At 59.7% G+C, this 15,984-nt stretch overlaps 1 protein-coding gene across 4 annotated transcripts in view; it reads left to right on the top strand.

Annotated features, from left to right (window-relative positions):
* The window catches only part of TNS2 (tensin 2), an 18,381-nt gene extending 2,528 nt beyond the window's left edge, over positions 1-15,853 (top strand). Inside the window, exons 1-29 of one of the 4 annotated variants that reach the window (XM_029955869.1) lie at positions 2,429-2,636; positions 4,251-4,359; positions 4,861-4,898; positions 5,777-5,815; positions 6,158-6,196; positions 6,349-6,398; positions 6,577-6,748; positions 7,028-7,078; positions 7,385-7,507; positions 7,595-7,659; positions 8,490-8,573; positions 9,051-9,163; positions 9,250-9,310; positions 9,581-9,656; positions 9,906-10,035; positions 10,135-10,200; positions 10,275-10,388; positions 10,574-11,788; positions 11,928-12,078; positions 12,195-12,769; positions 12,862-12,951; positions 13,283-13,408; positions 13,632-13,724; positions 13,826-13,903; positions 14,070-14,147; positions 14,553-14,721; positions 14,804-14,872; positions 15,034-15,063; positions 15,197-15,853. In XM_029955869.1, coding sequence (XP_029811729.1) covers positions 2,562-2,636; positions 4,251-4,359; positions 4,861-4,898; positions 5,777-5,815; positions 6,158-6,196; positions 6,349-6,398; positions 6,577-6,748; positions 7,028-7,078; positions 7,385-7,507; positions 7,595-7,659; positions 8,490-8,573; positions 9,051-9,163; positions 9,250-9,310; positions 9,581-9,656; positions 9,906-10,035; positions 10,135-10,200; positions 10,275-10,388; positions 10,574-11,788; positions 11,928-12,078; positions 12,195-12,769; positions 12,862-12,951; positions 13,283-13,408; positions 13,632-13,724; positions 13,826-13,903; positions 14,070-14,147; positions 14,553-14,721; positions 14,804-14,872; positions 15,034-15,063; positions 15,197-15,335 — 4,218 coding nt within the window. In that variant the 5' untranslated portion in view covers positions 2,429-2,561 and the 3' untranslated portion in view covers positions 15,336-15,853. Of the gene's footprint in view, positions 1-2,428; positions 2,637-4,250; positions 4,360-4,860; positions 4,899-5,776; positions 5,816-5,886; positions 5,905-6,157; positions 6,197-6,348; positions 6,399-6,576; positions 6,749-7,027; positions 7,079-7,384; positions 7,508-7,594; positions 7,660-8,149; positions 8,231-8,489; positions 8,574-9,050; positions 9,164-9,249; positions 9,311-9,580; positions 9,657-9,905; positions 10,036-10,134; positions 10,201-10,274; positions 10,389-10,573; positions 11,789-11,927; positions 12,079-12,194; positions 12,770-12,861; positions 12,952-13,282; positions 13,409-13,631; positions 13,725-13,825; positions 13,904-14,069; positions 14,148-14,552; positions 14,722-14,803; positions 14,873-15,033; positions 15,064-15,196 lie in introns of those variants that run through there. The other 3 variants (XM_029955870.1, XM_029955871.1, XM_029955872.1) reach the window with 3 other exon arrangements.
* Positions 15,854-15,984: the final 131 nt, after the last annotated feature.

The following is a 15,984-nucleotide window of genomic DNA, read 5'->3' as shown; positions in this document are numbered from 1 at the left end:
GGGGCCGCGGGAAGCCCGGAAGGGGAGCAGGGGGCGGGACGGAGCCCGCGGTCACACCGCCGTCCCGCCCTCGCACTTCTCGGGCGCACTCGCCGCCACCGGGCTCACGTTGCCCCCACACGCGGGGCCCGAGACCTAGGCGGGGACTGCCGACCCGGCCCGGGGCCCGGGAGAGTGCGTTGCCAGGGTTTTCCTTTTCTACTTCACTTCTGGGACACTGAGGCCGATTTCGATTTTCCAGCCCCGCTCCTCCACCCACCCCTGTGCTTCACCCCTCAATTCTCTAGATCCCTCAGGGCACACTCATATATCCCGCCTCTCCTTCTCTCCTTCTCCGGGCCTCACCCCTCCTCCGCGGCTGGGCTCCCAGCCTCTCATCCAACCACAGCTATTTCCAGGAAGGGGGAGTGTGGGTGGAGGGGTTTCTCCAAACAAACCCAAGGCTTCGGGAGTGAGAGGGGGCCAGGCTAGGGGAGAGACTGACAGGCTCTGGAATGTTCCAGGCAGGAGTAGGGTGAGGGTCCTACGGGGTCTGGCATGGGTGTCTGGCCATGTCGTCTCAGCCCTGCCTGGTGAGCTCCTTTTCCTCTCAACCCTGTTTCCCTGCTCTCCAGCTCTCCATCTCACTACTGAGGTGCCCCCACAGAGTGTGGAGGGACCCAAAGGCATTCTTCCCTGTCTACCCAATACAGGGGTATTGTTCCCATGAGGGAACTATCAAGTGAGGGGACTTTTCAGCCCCAGTGGAGGCAGCAGGTGTAGAAAGAAGTATGCTGAAGGGACAGAGAAAGGCCACTCCAACCCACACACCCATCATATCGCTTCTCCTCCCCACAGCAAGGCTGCGAACTGGACTAGGCCAGGCCCAGTTGCCCATACCGGCCAGGGCCCTGGAATGTCCTGGGACCTGGCCAGCGTTGGTGGGATAGGAGTGGGTTGCAGGGCCAGTGCCCCTCTCCAGTTACACGCTAGGGGCCCAAGCCTGGCCTGGCCACGCAGATAACTCCCTCTGGCCAAGGTACCCTGGGGACGGACTTCCTGACTTGGAGGGAGACTTAAATCTTCAAGGGCAAAGCATCAGGCCAGGCCCATGCCAGTCAAGTCAAGAGAAGTGTCCTGAGTGGGCTCTCCTAACGGGGCTCATCCCAGAGAAGGGAGGATTAGACCAGTCCCTGGGGCCTGAAGGAGGGAGAAGGAAGTCTAAGGACCTGGTGGGAGAAGCCCCAGCTCTGGTACATTCAGTAAATACCATGCAAATGAGGGGAGGCATATTTGCACATTCTTTCAAGTGAAGGCTGGAGGCTGGTCAAAGGGCTGCTGTCCAAGGCTTGGGGCTGAGGACCCCCTGGCCCTTGATCCCATTTATTTTTGGAAGATTACTGCCACCACCACCACCCCCCACACCCCGTCACTTCCAAGGCCCTAGTCCACCTCCTTCCCTTGACTCTTGGGACAGGAAGTTGGCCATGTTCCCAGGAGGGAGGTAGGAGGCCCACAGAGGGGGGTGGAGTATGTGTTGGGGGGGGGTGGCTCCCGTCCAGTCCTTAGGACCTGGGACAGCTGCTGAGGAAGGAGAGCAGAGCTAGGAGAGCCATGAAGGTGGTACTCAGGCTTTGGGGGGCAGGGGGAATAGGGCCCAGCCCTAGGCCTGTGTGGAAGGCCTACATAGCAGGGCTGGAAAGAGGGGCTAGGGACCTGGGAGGTCTAGCGTGAACAAGCCAAGGAATGGGGGGACAGAGGGGATGATGACAGGATTGTCAGGAGCAGAGCAGTTGGGGTGCTCTCAGGAGAAGAGCCTCAAATGCCTTGGGCTGGAGCAGGAGACTGGCTCACTCCTTGGGTAGAACCATCTTGCGGCTGGAATTAGGCCTTCCAGTGTGTATGGGAGCGGTGGAGGAGAGGCAGTGCATGCTTTCCTTTTCCTACTTCACAACCAGTGAAACTGAGGCAGGAAGCTGGCCCTTGGTCCTACTTTCTTCACGCCTCAGGATGCACTCCCAATTCTGGGCAGGCTAGGGTAGTGATTCCCAGCTCCCTCTGCCTCCCCACCAGAGGTCCCCTGAGAGCCTAAGCGTTCAGGCTGGGAGACTGGCCTGGCCTGGCCTGGGACAGAGTGTTCCCTACCGGCCCTTGAGCCCTGCAGGAGACCTGAATTCCCACCCCGCCCCCACCCCAACCCACTGGGGGCTGGATCTCAGGATCCTTGCAGATCCCTGGATAGGGTCGATCCCCCTGGCATGGGGCAGCTCTAGCGCTAGGGGACTGGGGGGCAAAAGATCCCAGGCTGACACTCCCAGCAGGGTAGATCCTGGGAATCTGATCTCCTGGCCTCCCCCACATCCTCCCTCCCCCCCCCCCACTTCCTGGAGCAGCGACCTGCCCCTTTCCCGCCTGCACTCCCCTCCACTTCCAGGGCCGGGCTTCTCCTCACACCAGCCAGACAGCCTGCCCTCCACCCAGGGGAAGCGGCTGCCTCCGCCAGGCCGCTTCCAGGAAGCCCCGGGCCGGGCCCCAGCATTGTTCAGGCCCGCAGTCAGCAACCCAGCCAGTCGCCAGACATCATGAAGTCCAGCGGCCCCGTGGAGAGGCTGCTCAGAGCCCTGGGGAGGAGGGACAGCAGCCGGGCCACCAGCAGGGTAGGAGTGCCCGCTGGCTGGGCAGAGGAGGGGCAGGGGTGGAGGTGTGGGCAGTGGGGGAGGGGACCAGGACTCAGGCCAGACCCTTTTCCCCTTGCTGCGAATCCCCTCACTACTCTGCCCCTTTGGAATGGCCAGAGCTGTGGTGTGAGCAGCACAAGTTTGAATTAGAGCAGAATCTGGTGTCCACTTTGGCTTCTCCAATTCCCTGCTCTAATTCCGGCAACCCTGGGTTTTCTGGCCCCCTAAACCTGCACTCAGGTATCCTTCATTGTAGGACTTTTCCAGGTCCTACAGGTCCTGGATGCCCCATAGCAGGGCTAAGATCAGGCCTCTTCCCTAAGAAGTTTGGGGGAAATGGAGTGGAGGTGGCAAAGGGAGAGGGGTGGCCAGGTCTCAGAAGTGCTTTAGACACTGGGTCTCTGCTTTCCCCTGACATCATCTGTGCGTGCTGTTAGTCAGAATACACCCAGGATTCCTAATGGATCCAGCAAGGCTGGTCCAGAAGAGTTCAGGTTGGGTTTAATCTAGCTGCTCAGGGGACAGCCAAGAGACCAAAAGTGCTGCCTGGGTCCCCAGGATGGGGGGGCTGGACGCCTTCTCTCCATTTCCCCATATTTTATCAGCCTTAGCCCAAAAGAAGCAGCTCAAAGCAACATGAGACAATATCATGGGGGGCTGGGGGGGGGGGACTTGAACACTTGAGGGAAGAGAAAAATGGGTAGAAGGGAGAGGAAGCATATGGACAGAGGATGAGTGGAGTGAACCCACAGTGTGAGGGAGGGGAATCAGGGCCCTAAGAGAACATCCCTGCCTCACTGCATTCTGGGTGGGGAGAGACCCAATAGGGCGTCTAGTCCACCCCTTCCCCCATTCTCTGCTGGAATCCCCCTTGAACATCAAGTGACAGGGTGCTCTCTACCTCCCGAAGTAGCAAGGCAGCTGAATATTTTCCCCAATGTCATGCCTCTGTCTGCCTGTCTCTACAGCCTTACCACCCCCTCCTTGCACAATTGCTGCCTGCCGCCTCAATGCACAATGAGTAAACATGTTGTTCTGACAGTAGGGGGAGGAGGGCATGTCAGCTGTCTGGAGCGTGGGGACAGCGGGAGCCAGGGGAGTAGGACTGGTTCAGGCCACTCCCAGCCAGGTCAGTCTGGGTGCTGCGTGACTGACCTCCTACATTCATTTCTGGACCCCCTCCTGCTCACTCTCCACAGGGACCTCCACCTGGGGAAGGCAAAATGGGAGGAGAAATGGGGAACCCCTATAGAGGAAAGTCAGAGGGCACCCCCCAATCAGGAAGAAAGCTCTAGCACTTGGGGCGGCAGTGACCGTGAGGGTTTCATACCCCGGAGCCCTCTGTGGGGCCTGAGTGATCCCTCAGAGAGGAGGTGACCCATCTGGGGTGAAGCAAGGGACCAGACTCCACACACCATCAAGGACAGGCCCCACAAGAGCCGAGAAACAGCTGTGACCAGGTGTGTCTTAGAAGTTTGGGGGTTTTGTCAGGATGGAGGGGAAAGAAACCAGTGCAGCGCTAAGAACCCCGGCTAGTCCCAGAGATGTCCACTGGGAACTGATGCCTCTGCCTGTGTGTCCCTCTGTCCCTAGCCTAGGAAAGCCGAGCCACATAGCTTCCGGGAGAAGGTCTTCCGGAAGAAACCACCAGTCTGTGCAGTGTGTAAAGTGACCATCGACGGGACCGGCGTCTCATGCAGAGGTGAGGTCCCCTGTCCTGTGACCCTGAGAGCCTCCACCCAGCACCACTGTGTGTACAATTCCAGCAGGCAGACTCACAGAGTATAAACCGTAATGTGTGTGCTGCCCCCTGGATTGGGCAGCATGGGAGTCAAGAGGGTGTCTGTCATGGGGGCCTGCCTCCCCTCCAAACAGCCCTTGCTCCCCATGACGGACACTCCCTCCCATCCCAGCAGACCCAGTCCTCTCCACTGCCTCCCCAGTGTGACCTGTGATGGGACTCCCCTCCCTGCCTTCCTCCTCACCCCCAGGCACCCTAGAACATTAGCCCTGGCTCCCTCCTCCCCTGGCCTGAGCGTGCTACCCCACCGTACACCTCCCTTGAACTCTGCCCCTGCTCCCCCATTCCATCTCAACACTCTTGGAAGTTCCAGGATCTGTTCCAGGGCCTGGGGAAATGGGGGGAGGGCTACCCCCATAAGTGCTTGCTAACCTCTCGCTTCTCCCCACCACCCCTCTCTAGTTTGCAAGGTGGCAACACACAGAAAATGTGAAGCAAAGGTGGGTACCTGACTGGGGAGGAAGACTAGAGCCCCTTCCTCTGAAACAGGCTTCTCTGGCCGCATTGGCATCAACCCGCAGCACCTCTCATCACTGGGGAACCCCTGCCCTGCCGGAGTGGGAGAGGGTGCTGTACTGGGCCCTTTAAGAACCACCCTACTCCACCCCCTGGAGGGCTGGCCCAGGCGGGTGGACAGGAGACAGCGTTTGTCTTGGTGCTGTGCCCAGGCTGCAGCTGGCGAGAGGATGGGGGTGGGGAAGAGGAGGAGAATGAGGAGGAGGAAGGGTGGGGTGGGGTGGGGGAGCAGGATTTCAAAGACTGGGTAGCCGGATGGGCTGTGCCTTCCCTCTGGGGAAGGGTCCTCAGGATGCCTGGGTGGGTCTCGTCCTGGGCCCTGGAAAGGCCAGACAGAAGGTACAAGCTGTAGATAGTACCACTATCCACTGAGGCAGCCTCATCTCTGAGGAGGTTCCCTAGTCTTCCTCCTGCAGTGCAGGGGGTCCCAGAGCCTTGGAGTTGGCCTGGGGGAGCTGTGTGCCCAGAGGCGGGGTCTCCCAGTGAAAGAGGCCAGTGTCCATCCCTGGCCGTGGCCTGCCTACATGGCTCTATATATAACTGCTGCCCTGCAGCTGGATGAATGGGGGTCTGTGTGGGCAGGGGGCTGGGAGCCAAGAGCAACAAGTGGGGGGCCCAGGGGTGGGGGACCGAGAGGCCAGAGGGGAGGCTCCCTTAAATAGAGGAACCTCAGCTGGAGTGTACGTCCATCTGCTGACAGCCCCTCCACCTTCCTGCTGAAGCTGAGGGGTAGCCCCATGGTCAAGGCCAAGGAGAGCCCATTTCAGCAGGAGCTCAACCCCTCACTTGGGTCTCCTTCCAGGTGACTTCGTCCTGTCAGGCCTTGCCTCCTGCTGAGCTGGTGAGTGTGCTCTGAGATGGGGTGGGAGTGGCAAGGAACCTGGCTGAGGTGTCCAAAGGTCTGGTGGCTACAGAGAGGTCCCCCAGGAGGTTAGCTTGAATGGACTGCTGTGGGTGCTAGTCATCCTAAGGGACAGAGTAAAAAATGAGCCCTCTGATCTTCTTGCCCTTGGGCCTGCTGGGTGATAGGATTCCCCTCCCTCCCTTCGCCCAGTACAGCCCCCACGGGGAGCCCGGCATGCCCTTTCTACCATCCCAAGGCGCAGACTGGTCCCTACCCCTGCCGCGCCCCCCACCCCCGCCCGCCCTAACCACCCCCCTTTCATCCTCCGTCTCCCTCTAGCGGAGAAACACGGCCCCGGTGAGGCGCATAGAGCACCTGGTAAGTGATGCTGTTGGAGGGGGCGGAACCAGAGAGCTCTGGGAGTATGGACCTAGGTTTCTTCTGAGAAGGAAAGTTCATGGGACTCTGGAGCAGGGAGCCTGGAGTGGGGGGCACCCAAAAGATGTGCACCGTCTCACCTCATCCTCCAGGGATCCACCAAGTCTCTAAACCACTCAAAGCAACGCAGCACTCTGCCCAGGTAAGCGAGGGCGCCGGGGTGGCCCCATGCCTCAGCCCTGCGCAGCGCCCCCCAGCAAAGCTCTCCCGGGCAGCCCCCCCGCCCCCTGAGCGGCCCCACCTACCCTCGGGACTCCGAGGCCTCGCCCTCCCCTCCCACCACGCCCCCGTGCCTGACGCAGGCTTTGCCCCCTCCCCAGGAGCTTCAGCCTGGACCCACTTATGGAGCGCCGCTGGGACTTGGACCTCACTTACGTGACGGAGCGGATCCTGGCTGCCGCCTTCCCCGCGAGGCCCGACGAGCAGAGACACCGGGGCCACCTGCGCGAGCTGGCTCACGTGCTGCAATCCAAGCACCACGACAAGTACCTGGTGAGGGCGGGGCCTTCCACAGTCATCCAGTGAGAGGATAGGAAGGCCCCAATGGGCGGGGCTGATGCCTGACGTCAAACTCGTGGAGGCGCCGGCCTACGGGGGCGGAGCCTCAGGGCAGCTGGAGCAGATAGGGAACGCCCCCCGCTGACTGTCGTAGCAACGCCCGGGCCTTAGTGCTGTCCACGTTTGGGAGAAAGACTGCTTAGGGTCACAGCAGGAGACCGCGCCCCGCTGCCCAAGGTCAGCGTCTAAAGTCCCCTCTTTACTTGCATGCAGCTCTTCAACCTTTCAGAGAAACGACATGACCTGATCCGCCTAAACCCCAAGGTAGGAGGAGATTAAAGCCATTAAATTGAACCCCCCCACCCCAACCAGCCCTCAGCCTCCTCCTTATTAATAGTAGCTGTTGGCACTTTCCTGGATGACTTCTTACTTGAGACACTCCCAAGTATGGTGCAGTGGGTCTCAACCCCATTGTACCCATGAGGAAAGTGTTGAGCCTGTTGTGGACAACCAAGAACAGCCTCTTGACTTTGGCCCCGACCGACCCCTCCACCTGGTACCTTTTCCATCCTCACCCATCTCTTTTTGCATGTGGCCCCCGCCCTCAGTTGTACCCCTGCGCACCCCCAGGTCCAGGACTTCGGTTGGCCTGAGCTGCATGCGCCCCCGCTGGACAAGCTGTGTTCCATCTGCAAGGCCATGGAGACGTGGCTCAGTGCTGACCCACAGCACGTGGTTGTACTGTACTGCAAGGTGGGCAGGGACCTCGGGTTCACAGGGCTGTGGTGCCCTCAGCCAGGGGCCCCAGCAGGCCCTCCATCCTTCTCTCTCTATCCTCAGGGGAGCAAGGGCAAGCTGGGGGTCATCGTCTCTGCCTACATGCACTACAGCAAGATCTCTGCAGGGTGAGGCTCCCTGACCCCTGACTAGACCTGACCCCAATGACCCTGCTTCCAGTTGGCCTTGATGAGCCCATCTCCCTGAAAGCCCACCTCTGTATTCAGAGAGCCATTTACCATAAACTTGGCCTTTCCACCTCCTTTTTCTCACATGTCTGTCCTCCACAGTTCGCAGCAGAGGATTTGTATCCGTTTCCTAGGGCTGCTGTCACAAAATGTCACAAGCTAAGTGGTTGGAGACAACAGAAATCTGTTGTCCCAGTTCTGGAGGCTGGGAGTCTAAAATCGAGATGTCAGCAGCACTGCACTCCCACTGAGACTCTGAGTAGAGCCTTTCCTTGCCTCTTTCTAGCTTCTGGTGGTGACCAACAGTCCTGGTGTTCCTTAGCCTACAGCTGCGTCACTCCACTCTCTGCCTTGTTCATCACATGGCTTTCTTCCTGTGTGTTTGTCTGTCTCTTCTCTTCTTCTAAGGACACCAATCATATTGGATTAAGGGCTCATCCCTCCTCCAGTATAACATCTTAACTAATTCCATCTGCAACGACCTTATGTCCAAATAAGATCACATTCAGAGGTACATATCTTTTGGGGAGACACAATTCAACCTCATTGCCCCATTTTACAGAGGAGGAAACTAAAAAACTCAGGGAGCACTTGCCTGAGGCCCAACAACTAGGAACCTGTCTGTGGGGTTTCTAGTTCTCTTCACCACCACTCTGGGCTTCCTCTAGCCTTGGGGGATCACACCTCTCCTCCCTATCCTGGGGCTTAGTGTTGAGAGGCCAGCACGGATACCAGCCCCTAATCTCTGACGCTGGTCCTGCTGTCCCCAGGGCGGACCAGGCATTGGCTACGCTTACCATGAGGAAGTTCTGCGAGGACAAGGTGGCCGCGGAGCTGCAGCCCTCCCAGCGCCGGTGAGCAGCCTGGGTAGGGATGGGCCTGAGGAGAGCTCCCTCCATGGCAGCCAAGGCCGAGATTCTCTCGCTCATGCAGCACGCCTTAATGGAGCACCTTCTTTGAACCAGGCACTGTGGCAGGTGCTGAGAATTTAGAACAAACAAGGTCCTTGCTCTCATGGAGCTTGTGATAAAGAGAGACCTTGCAGGACAGTCAGGACACATCTCTATGACAGGATGCAGAGATCTGGGCGAAGAGCATTCTAGCCAGAGGGACCAGCAAGTACAAACCTTTGCCACAGCAAGAAGAATTGAGGTTAGATGCAAGGGAGAACTTTCTGGTGAGCTACAAGATGAGAGAGAAGTGCTAAGAAGGAAAAAAAAGTGCTAAGAAGGGCAAGCTTTCAAGAGTGGGTGGGAGGGGTGAGCATAGTTGAAATGATACACAGGGGCCTCCAGAGGAAGGGGCTTATGTTCTGACACACCCCCTACCAGGTATATCAGCTACTTCAGCGGCCTCCTGTCCGGCTCCATCCGAATGAACAGCAGCCCTCTATTCCTGCACTATGTGCTCGTGCCCGTGCTGCCAGCCTTTGAACCTGGCACAGGTGAGTCTGCCTGGGATGTGCTAGCCGGGCTGTCCCCACCCCCTCCATTCAGCAACCCCCACTCCCTTCTCCTTCCCTCCCTCCAGGCTTCCAGCCCTTCCTCAAGATCTACCAGTCCATGCAGCTCGTTTACACATCTGGAATCTAGTGAGTGCCTCTTCCCAGGCCCCTGCTCCCCACATTCCTGTTCCTCCAGCCTCCCCAAACACGGAGCCCCACAGCTCCTGCCGCTGTGCCTAAAAATGTAGGCCATCATGGAATCCGTTTTAGAGATGGAGAGGCTGATGCTCAGGCTAAAGGTCTCTCACTCAGGGCTCAGACCTCAATCTCCCATATCCCTCCTGACTCTTCATACTTCCCCACCCAGCCCAAGAGCCTTGATTGAGCCCCTGCCTTGTCCTCGCCCCCCTTCCTCAGTCACATTGCAGGCCCTGGGCCACAACAGCTTTGCATCAGCCTGGAGCCAGCCCTCCTCCTCAAAGGCGATGTCATGGTGAGGGGGCCATCCTGGGAAGGGGAGGTACAAGGGGTGATGGTGTATCCTGCCTGCTGCACAGTCTCTGGTGAGCCCTCAATTCAAGGCAGATTGGAGGGTGAAAAGCTAGTCCCCTAGAGGGGGGAGGGCTCACCTGGAGGTTGAGGCCAGGGAGAGCAGTGGCCCGACAGTCCCCAGGGTGGAAGCACACAGGAGACGTAAGTGGACAGGGGGGCCCTGAACCCTGGTCTCCCTTCCCTCATCCAGGTGACCTGCTATCACAAGGGTGGCCGGGGGACAGACCGGGCCCTGGTGTTTCGAGTCCAGTTCCACACATGCACCATCCACGGACCACGGCTCACCTTCCCCAAGGACCAGCTGGACGAGGCCTGGGCTGGTGCGTTAGAGACAGATATGGGGGCGGAAGCCCAGGGGAGGGTGGGCAGGCAGGTGAGGGTGGGCAGGGGCCTGGCTCCTCATCGCCCACTCCCCGTAGATGAGAGGTTCCCCTTCCAAGCCTCGGTGGAGTTCGTCTTCTCCTCCAGCCCTGAGAAGATCAAAGGTAAGAGCCAAGCCTTGGGCCAGGGCTAAAGGTTGTCTCCCCGTTCCTCAACACCTGGGTGGCCCGGTCCGCAGGCAACACCTCACGGAATGACCCCTCAGTCTCTGTTGACTACAACACGGCAGAGCCTGCTGTCCGCTGGGACTCCTACGAGAACTTCAATCAGCATCACGAGGACAGTGTGGATGGTGTGTGGGGCAGGCTGGGGTTTGGGGGAGGTGTAGGTTTGCGGGCCACACTCCTACCTCCCAGCCAGATCCCCCTCCCACGAGACACCCCTGAACTGGAGTCCCCTGCACCATACCCTCTGAGTAACTCCCTCTCTCTCCCTTCTCCCTACTTGCCCTCCTTCCCTGGTCCTGTCCCCACTCAGGCTCCCCGACACACACCCGGGGACCTCTGGATGGCAGTCCTTACGCCCAGGTGCAGCGGGGACCCCGCCAGAGCCCACCGGCGCCCTCTCCAGAGCCACCTCCACCCCCCATGCTCTCTGTCAGCAGCGACTCCGGCCACTCGTCCACACTGACCACAGAGCCAGCTGCCGAGTCCCCTGGCCGGCCACCCCCGACAGCTGCTGAACAACAGGAGCTAGACCGCCTCCTGGGAGGCTGTGGAGTGGCCAGTGGGGGCCGGGGGGCCGGCCGTGAGACAGCCATCATAGATGACGAAGAGCAGCCTCCCGCAGGTGGAGGCCCCCACCTCGGAATGTATTCCGGCCACAGACCCAGCCTTAGCCGCCACTGCTCCTGCCGCCAGGGCTACCGGGAGCCCTGCGGGGTCCCCAATGGGGGCTACTACCGGCCAGAGGGAACCCTGGACAGGAGGCGGCTGGCCTATGGGGGCTACGAGGGACACTCCCAGGGCTATGCCGAGGCCTCTGTGGAGAAGAGGCGCCTCTGCCGATCACTGTCTGAGGGGCCCTATCCCTACCCCCCTGAGCTGGGGAAACCAGCCAATGGGGACTTTGGCTACCGTCACCCAGGCTATCGGGAGGTAGTGATCGTGGAGGACCCTGGGATGCCTGCCCTGTGCTCGTGTCCCGCCTGTGAGGAGAAGCTGGCACTACCCACTGCAGCCCTATATGGGCTGAGGCTGGAGAGGGAGGCTGGAGAGGGATGGGCAGGGGAGGCTGGCAAGCCTCTCCTGCACCCGGTGCGGCCCGGGCACCCACTGCCCCTGCTGGTGCCTGCCTGCGGGCATCACCATGCCCCAATGCCTGACTACAGCTGCCTGAAGCCACCCAAGGCAGGCGAGGAAGGGCATGAGGGCTGCTCCTATGCCATATGCCCTGAAGGCAGGTATGGGCATCCAGGGTACCCTGCCCTGGTGACATATGGCTATGGAGGAGCAGTTCCCAGTTACTGCCCAGCATATGGCCGGGTGCCTCATAGCTGTGGCTCTCCAGGTGAGGGCTCTAGAGGGTATTCCAGTTCTGGTGCCCACTCCCCACGAGCTGGCTCCATTTCCCCGGGCAGCCCACCCTACCCACAATCCAGGAAGCTGAGCTACGAGATCCCTGCAGAGGAAGGAGGGGACAGGTACCCGATGCCTGGGCACCTGGCCCCAGCAGGACCCTTAGCATCTGCAGGTGAGGACACTTGGGTGGGGGGTGCCTAGGGAAGAGGAGGGTTCTGGAAGATGGTGGGGAAGGTGCAGAGTGAGAAGGCGCTAAGCCAGACAGAAGGGCCTTTGCTGGCTCATGGCCCTTTCTCTCACCTTCCCTACAGAATCACCTGAGCCAGCATCCTGGAGGGAGGGCCCCAGCGGACACAGCACCCTGCCTCGGTCTCCCCGTGATGCTCAATGCAGTGCCTCTTCTGAGCTGTCTGGCCCCTCCACACCCCTGCACACCAGCAGCCCAGTCCAGGGCAAGGAAAGGTATGCGGAGGGGCTGAGGCTGTTTAGGCACTGAGGTTGGGGGCAGGGGCAGCTCACACAGTGGCTCTGTAGCCCTACTAAGTTACTGACCACCTGCCTGCCCTGCCAAACTGCAGCACCCGACGGCAGGACACCACCTTGGTGCCCGCTCAGAGACTAAGTCCTGGAGAAGCCTTGCCGTCCATTCCCCAAGGAAGCACTGAAAAGGGTCCTGAGCTGCCAGTGCGAAGCGGGCTTGAGCTCCCAGCCACCAGCGCCTTCTCCCCCACCTCCCCGCCCAGCTCACCCGACTGGCCTCAGAAGAGCCCGGGGAACTGCTCAGACAGCACCAGTCCCAGAGGCCCTGTGCCCACCACACTGCCTGGCCTCCGCCATGCCCCCTGGCAGGGAATTCGAGACCCCCCAGATAGCCCGGATGGGTCCCCCCTCACCCCTGTGCCCACCCAGATGCCCTGGCTTGTGGCCAGCCCAGAGCCACCCCAGAGCTCACCCACACCTGCCTTCCCCCTGGCTGCATCCTATGACATCAATGGCCCCACCCAGCCCCCACTTCCTGAGAAACGCCATTTGCTGGCACCTGGGCAACAGCCAGGACCCTGGGGCCCAGAGCAGGCATCACCACCAGCCAGAGGCACCAGTCACCATGTCACCTTTGCACCTCTGCTCCCGGATAATGTCCCCCAGCCCCCAGGTATAAAAGCCTTGAGGAGGTGGGGCCCCCTTGGGAGAACCCTGTCTGCCAAGGAGGGGCATGGGGCCAAGCTCAGTCCCTCCCTGTCCTAGAGCCCCCTGTGCAAGAGAGCCAGAGCAATGTCAAGTTCGTCCAGGATACATCCAAGTTCTGGTACAAACCACACCTGTCCCGTGACCAAGGTGAGAAGCCAGCCTGCCCCACCCCTCCCACCCTCTGGGGCTCTGTCTTGGCTTAAGAACCCATCCTTCCAGTTAACACCCTTGGTGCCTCCTCCTCCCTGTCTCAGCAGGTTTACCCCAGCCCGAGTCCTCTCACTAGCAGGTGGTTTTGGGCTTTGGGCCCAAGGTGCTTTCAACTCAACACTGTCAATACCCTAAAATTCCATCCCCAGGTGCCCCAAAACACCACTGCTCTTAGGGTGAAAGGCTAGGGAGCTTGGGTAGCAGAGGTAGAGAGGGGCCATGTGGGGCTCAATCTACCACTGTGAAAATTTCTCCTACCTTCCCCCAGCCATTGCCCTGCTGAAGGACAAGGACCCTGGGGCCTTCCTCATCAGGGACAGTCATTCATTCCAAGGAGCCTATGGGCTGGCCCTCAAAGTGGCCACACCTCCACCCAGCGCCCAGCCCTCGAAAGGTAAAGAATGCCCAAACCTGAGGGAGAAGGGGAGTGGAGTGGGGGGAGGAACCAGAGGCAAGACAAGGCAGGGTGGGCCATGCCACCTCTTGGCGGGGAGAGGCAGGAAGTGACCTCTCCAGTGCTGGAAAGAATCCCAGCGCAGGAGAAAGCTGGAACCTGGAATCTGATAAAGCCTAAATATTCTCTCCTCTCCACCACTCCCCTCCTTCCCCCCACCCAGGGGACCCCTTGGAACAGCTGGTCCGCCATTTTCTCATTGAAACTGGGCCCAAAGGGGTGAAGATCAAAGGTTGTCCCAGTGAGCCCTACTTTGGTGAGGAGCAGGGCCCAATGGGGTCTCAGGAGGGTGGAGGGAAAGCTGGGGAGGGAGGATACCTGTGGGCACTTAAGGGCTTCTGTCAACTTCCCCTGCAGGCAGCCTGTCAGCCCTGGTCTCCCAGCATTCCATCTCCCCGCTGTCCCTGCCCTGCTGCCTGCGTATCCCCAGCAAAGGTGGGTGCTTGTGATCTGCCCTCCAGCCTCTCCTCACCCACTGCAGCCCAAGGCAGCATCCCCAGATCCTAGCTCCCAGCCTGCCTTGCCTTGGGACAAGAGTTCTCCAGCTCCTGGGGAACCTGACTCCCTGCTGATCTTCCCTGTTGGCCCCCATTGCCCTCAGATCCTCTAGAGGAGACTCCAGAGGCCCCAGTGCCCGCCAACATGAGCACAGCAGCAGACCTCCTACGTCAGGGTGCCGGTAGGGGCCTCTACCTCCCTTCTCTCCCTGGGCGCCAAATGGGGCACTACCTATGTAGGCACAGGGCACTGAAAGGCCCTGAGGTGGGCGGGTCCCTGTATTTGCAGTGGGGGTGGGAAAGGGGCTCGTCAGTCTAGGACCTCAAGTTCATGAACATGACAATCTTTGGAGGGAGGCTTGTTAGAATGCAGATTCTTGGGCCTCTTTCTAGCATTCCCCACTGTAGATCAGGGGGAGTCACAGAATCCATCTTTTTAATGGATGACCCCGGATTCTAAGGAATTTTGAGCAGCACTGGCTGGGGAAAACCCAAGAGCTGGGGGTGTGGGCCATAGGGGAAGACAGACCTGGGTTCTGGCAGAGCCAGTGCTCCCCATCACCCCCAGCCCTCTCTTGCCCTCATAGCCTGCAGTGTGCTCTACCTGACCTCGGTGGAGACAGAGTCCCTGACAGGCCCCCAGGCAGTGGCCCGGGCCAGCTCTGCAGCTCTGAGCTGCAGTCCCCGGCCGACCCCAGCCATCGTCCACTTCAAGGTCTCTGCCCAGGGCATTACGCTGACCGACAACCAAAGGAAGTGAGTGTGTGTGCCTAGACCATTGGGGACCCTGGGGACCTCCGTTTCTGGCTGTGACTTTCCCCCATAATCCTCCTCACAGGCTCTTCTTTCGCCGCCATTATCCAGTGAACAGCATCACCTTCTGCAGCACTGATCCTCAGGACCGGAGGTGAGCATCTCTCTCGACCCTTTGCTCTCACAGCCCCATGCTCCCCGCACAGCCCCATGCTCCCATCAGGCCCTAGAGACCAGAAAGTCCCCTGCCCCAAACCTCCTCCTTCAGTAGCTAGATCCTGGGTGCATTCCTTCACAGTGCTTCTTTTTCTGCAGATGGACCAACCCTGACAGGACCACTTCCAAGTAAGCCTCCCCACCAGGTGCCGTCTCTTCCCTCCACGGGACAGAGGTGCTGCCTTCCTCCCCAACCCTGGCTTCGCTGCCCTTTGTGGAAGGGATGTTGAGGCCACTCCCCACCCTGCTTTTGTAACCCTAGGATCTTTGGTTTCGTGGCCAAGAAGCCAGGAAGTCCCTGGGAGAATGTGTGTCACCTCTTTGCAGAGCTTGACCCAGATCAGCCTGCTGGCGCCATTGTCACCTTCATCACCAAAGTCCTGCTGGGCCAGAGAAAGTGAAGGAAGGCCACAAGCTCAGAGCCCACTTCAACACCACGCACCTCTCAGCACCCCACAGCCCTCATTTCCCCTGGCCTGGGCCCAGGAGACCCAGGTGCCAGCCCTCTCCCTTACTTAGGAAAGAGGAGTGGCCGTCAGCCTGGGACACTGCTCTCCTTCCCTGCCCCCAGCCCGCTAAGCCAAGTGGATGGGCCTGTGAGATGACCTTGCACGTGAGCAGATGGCAGAGATGGGTGTGTGAAGGGTGAGGAGGCACGAGCAGTTGAACCCTGGAGCTGACCTGGACAGCCCCACCTGTGCGAGAACAGAAAATCAGCCTGGAGGGGAGAAGGGGCCTGCCGGCTCCACCCAGCTGCAGGTCCCAGCCTGGCAGGGAGAAGGGGAAGAGGTGTGGGGAGCAAGGCACTCCCTCCTCCACCTCCCCCTCTGAGCAGAGAGATCAGAGTGGGATCAAATGAAAAGGGGGGGAAAGAGTCTATTTTTGTCTAATAAAGAGATTCTATAACATTTACTCAGAATTGGAGTTATACCTTATTCATGGAAAGGTCAAAGCCTCATGTCTCCTAGGGGTATTGGGGGCTCCTTGGGGGCATCCCAGGCCCACAGCCAGGTCCATGGAATATACATGTTCCCTATGCTTGGCATCACA

The sequence above is a fragment of the Suricata suricatta genome, chromosome 10 (assembly GCF_006229205.1).
Source record: "Suricata suricatta isolate VVHF042 chromosome 10, meerkat_22Aug2017_6uvM2_HiC, whole genome shotgun sequence".
NCBI lineage: Eukaryota > Metazoa > Chordata > Mammalia > Carnivora > Herpestidae > Suricata > Suricata suricatta.
This window is presented reverse-complemented; position numbering and strand designations above follow the sequence as displayed.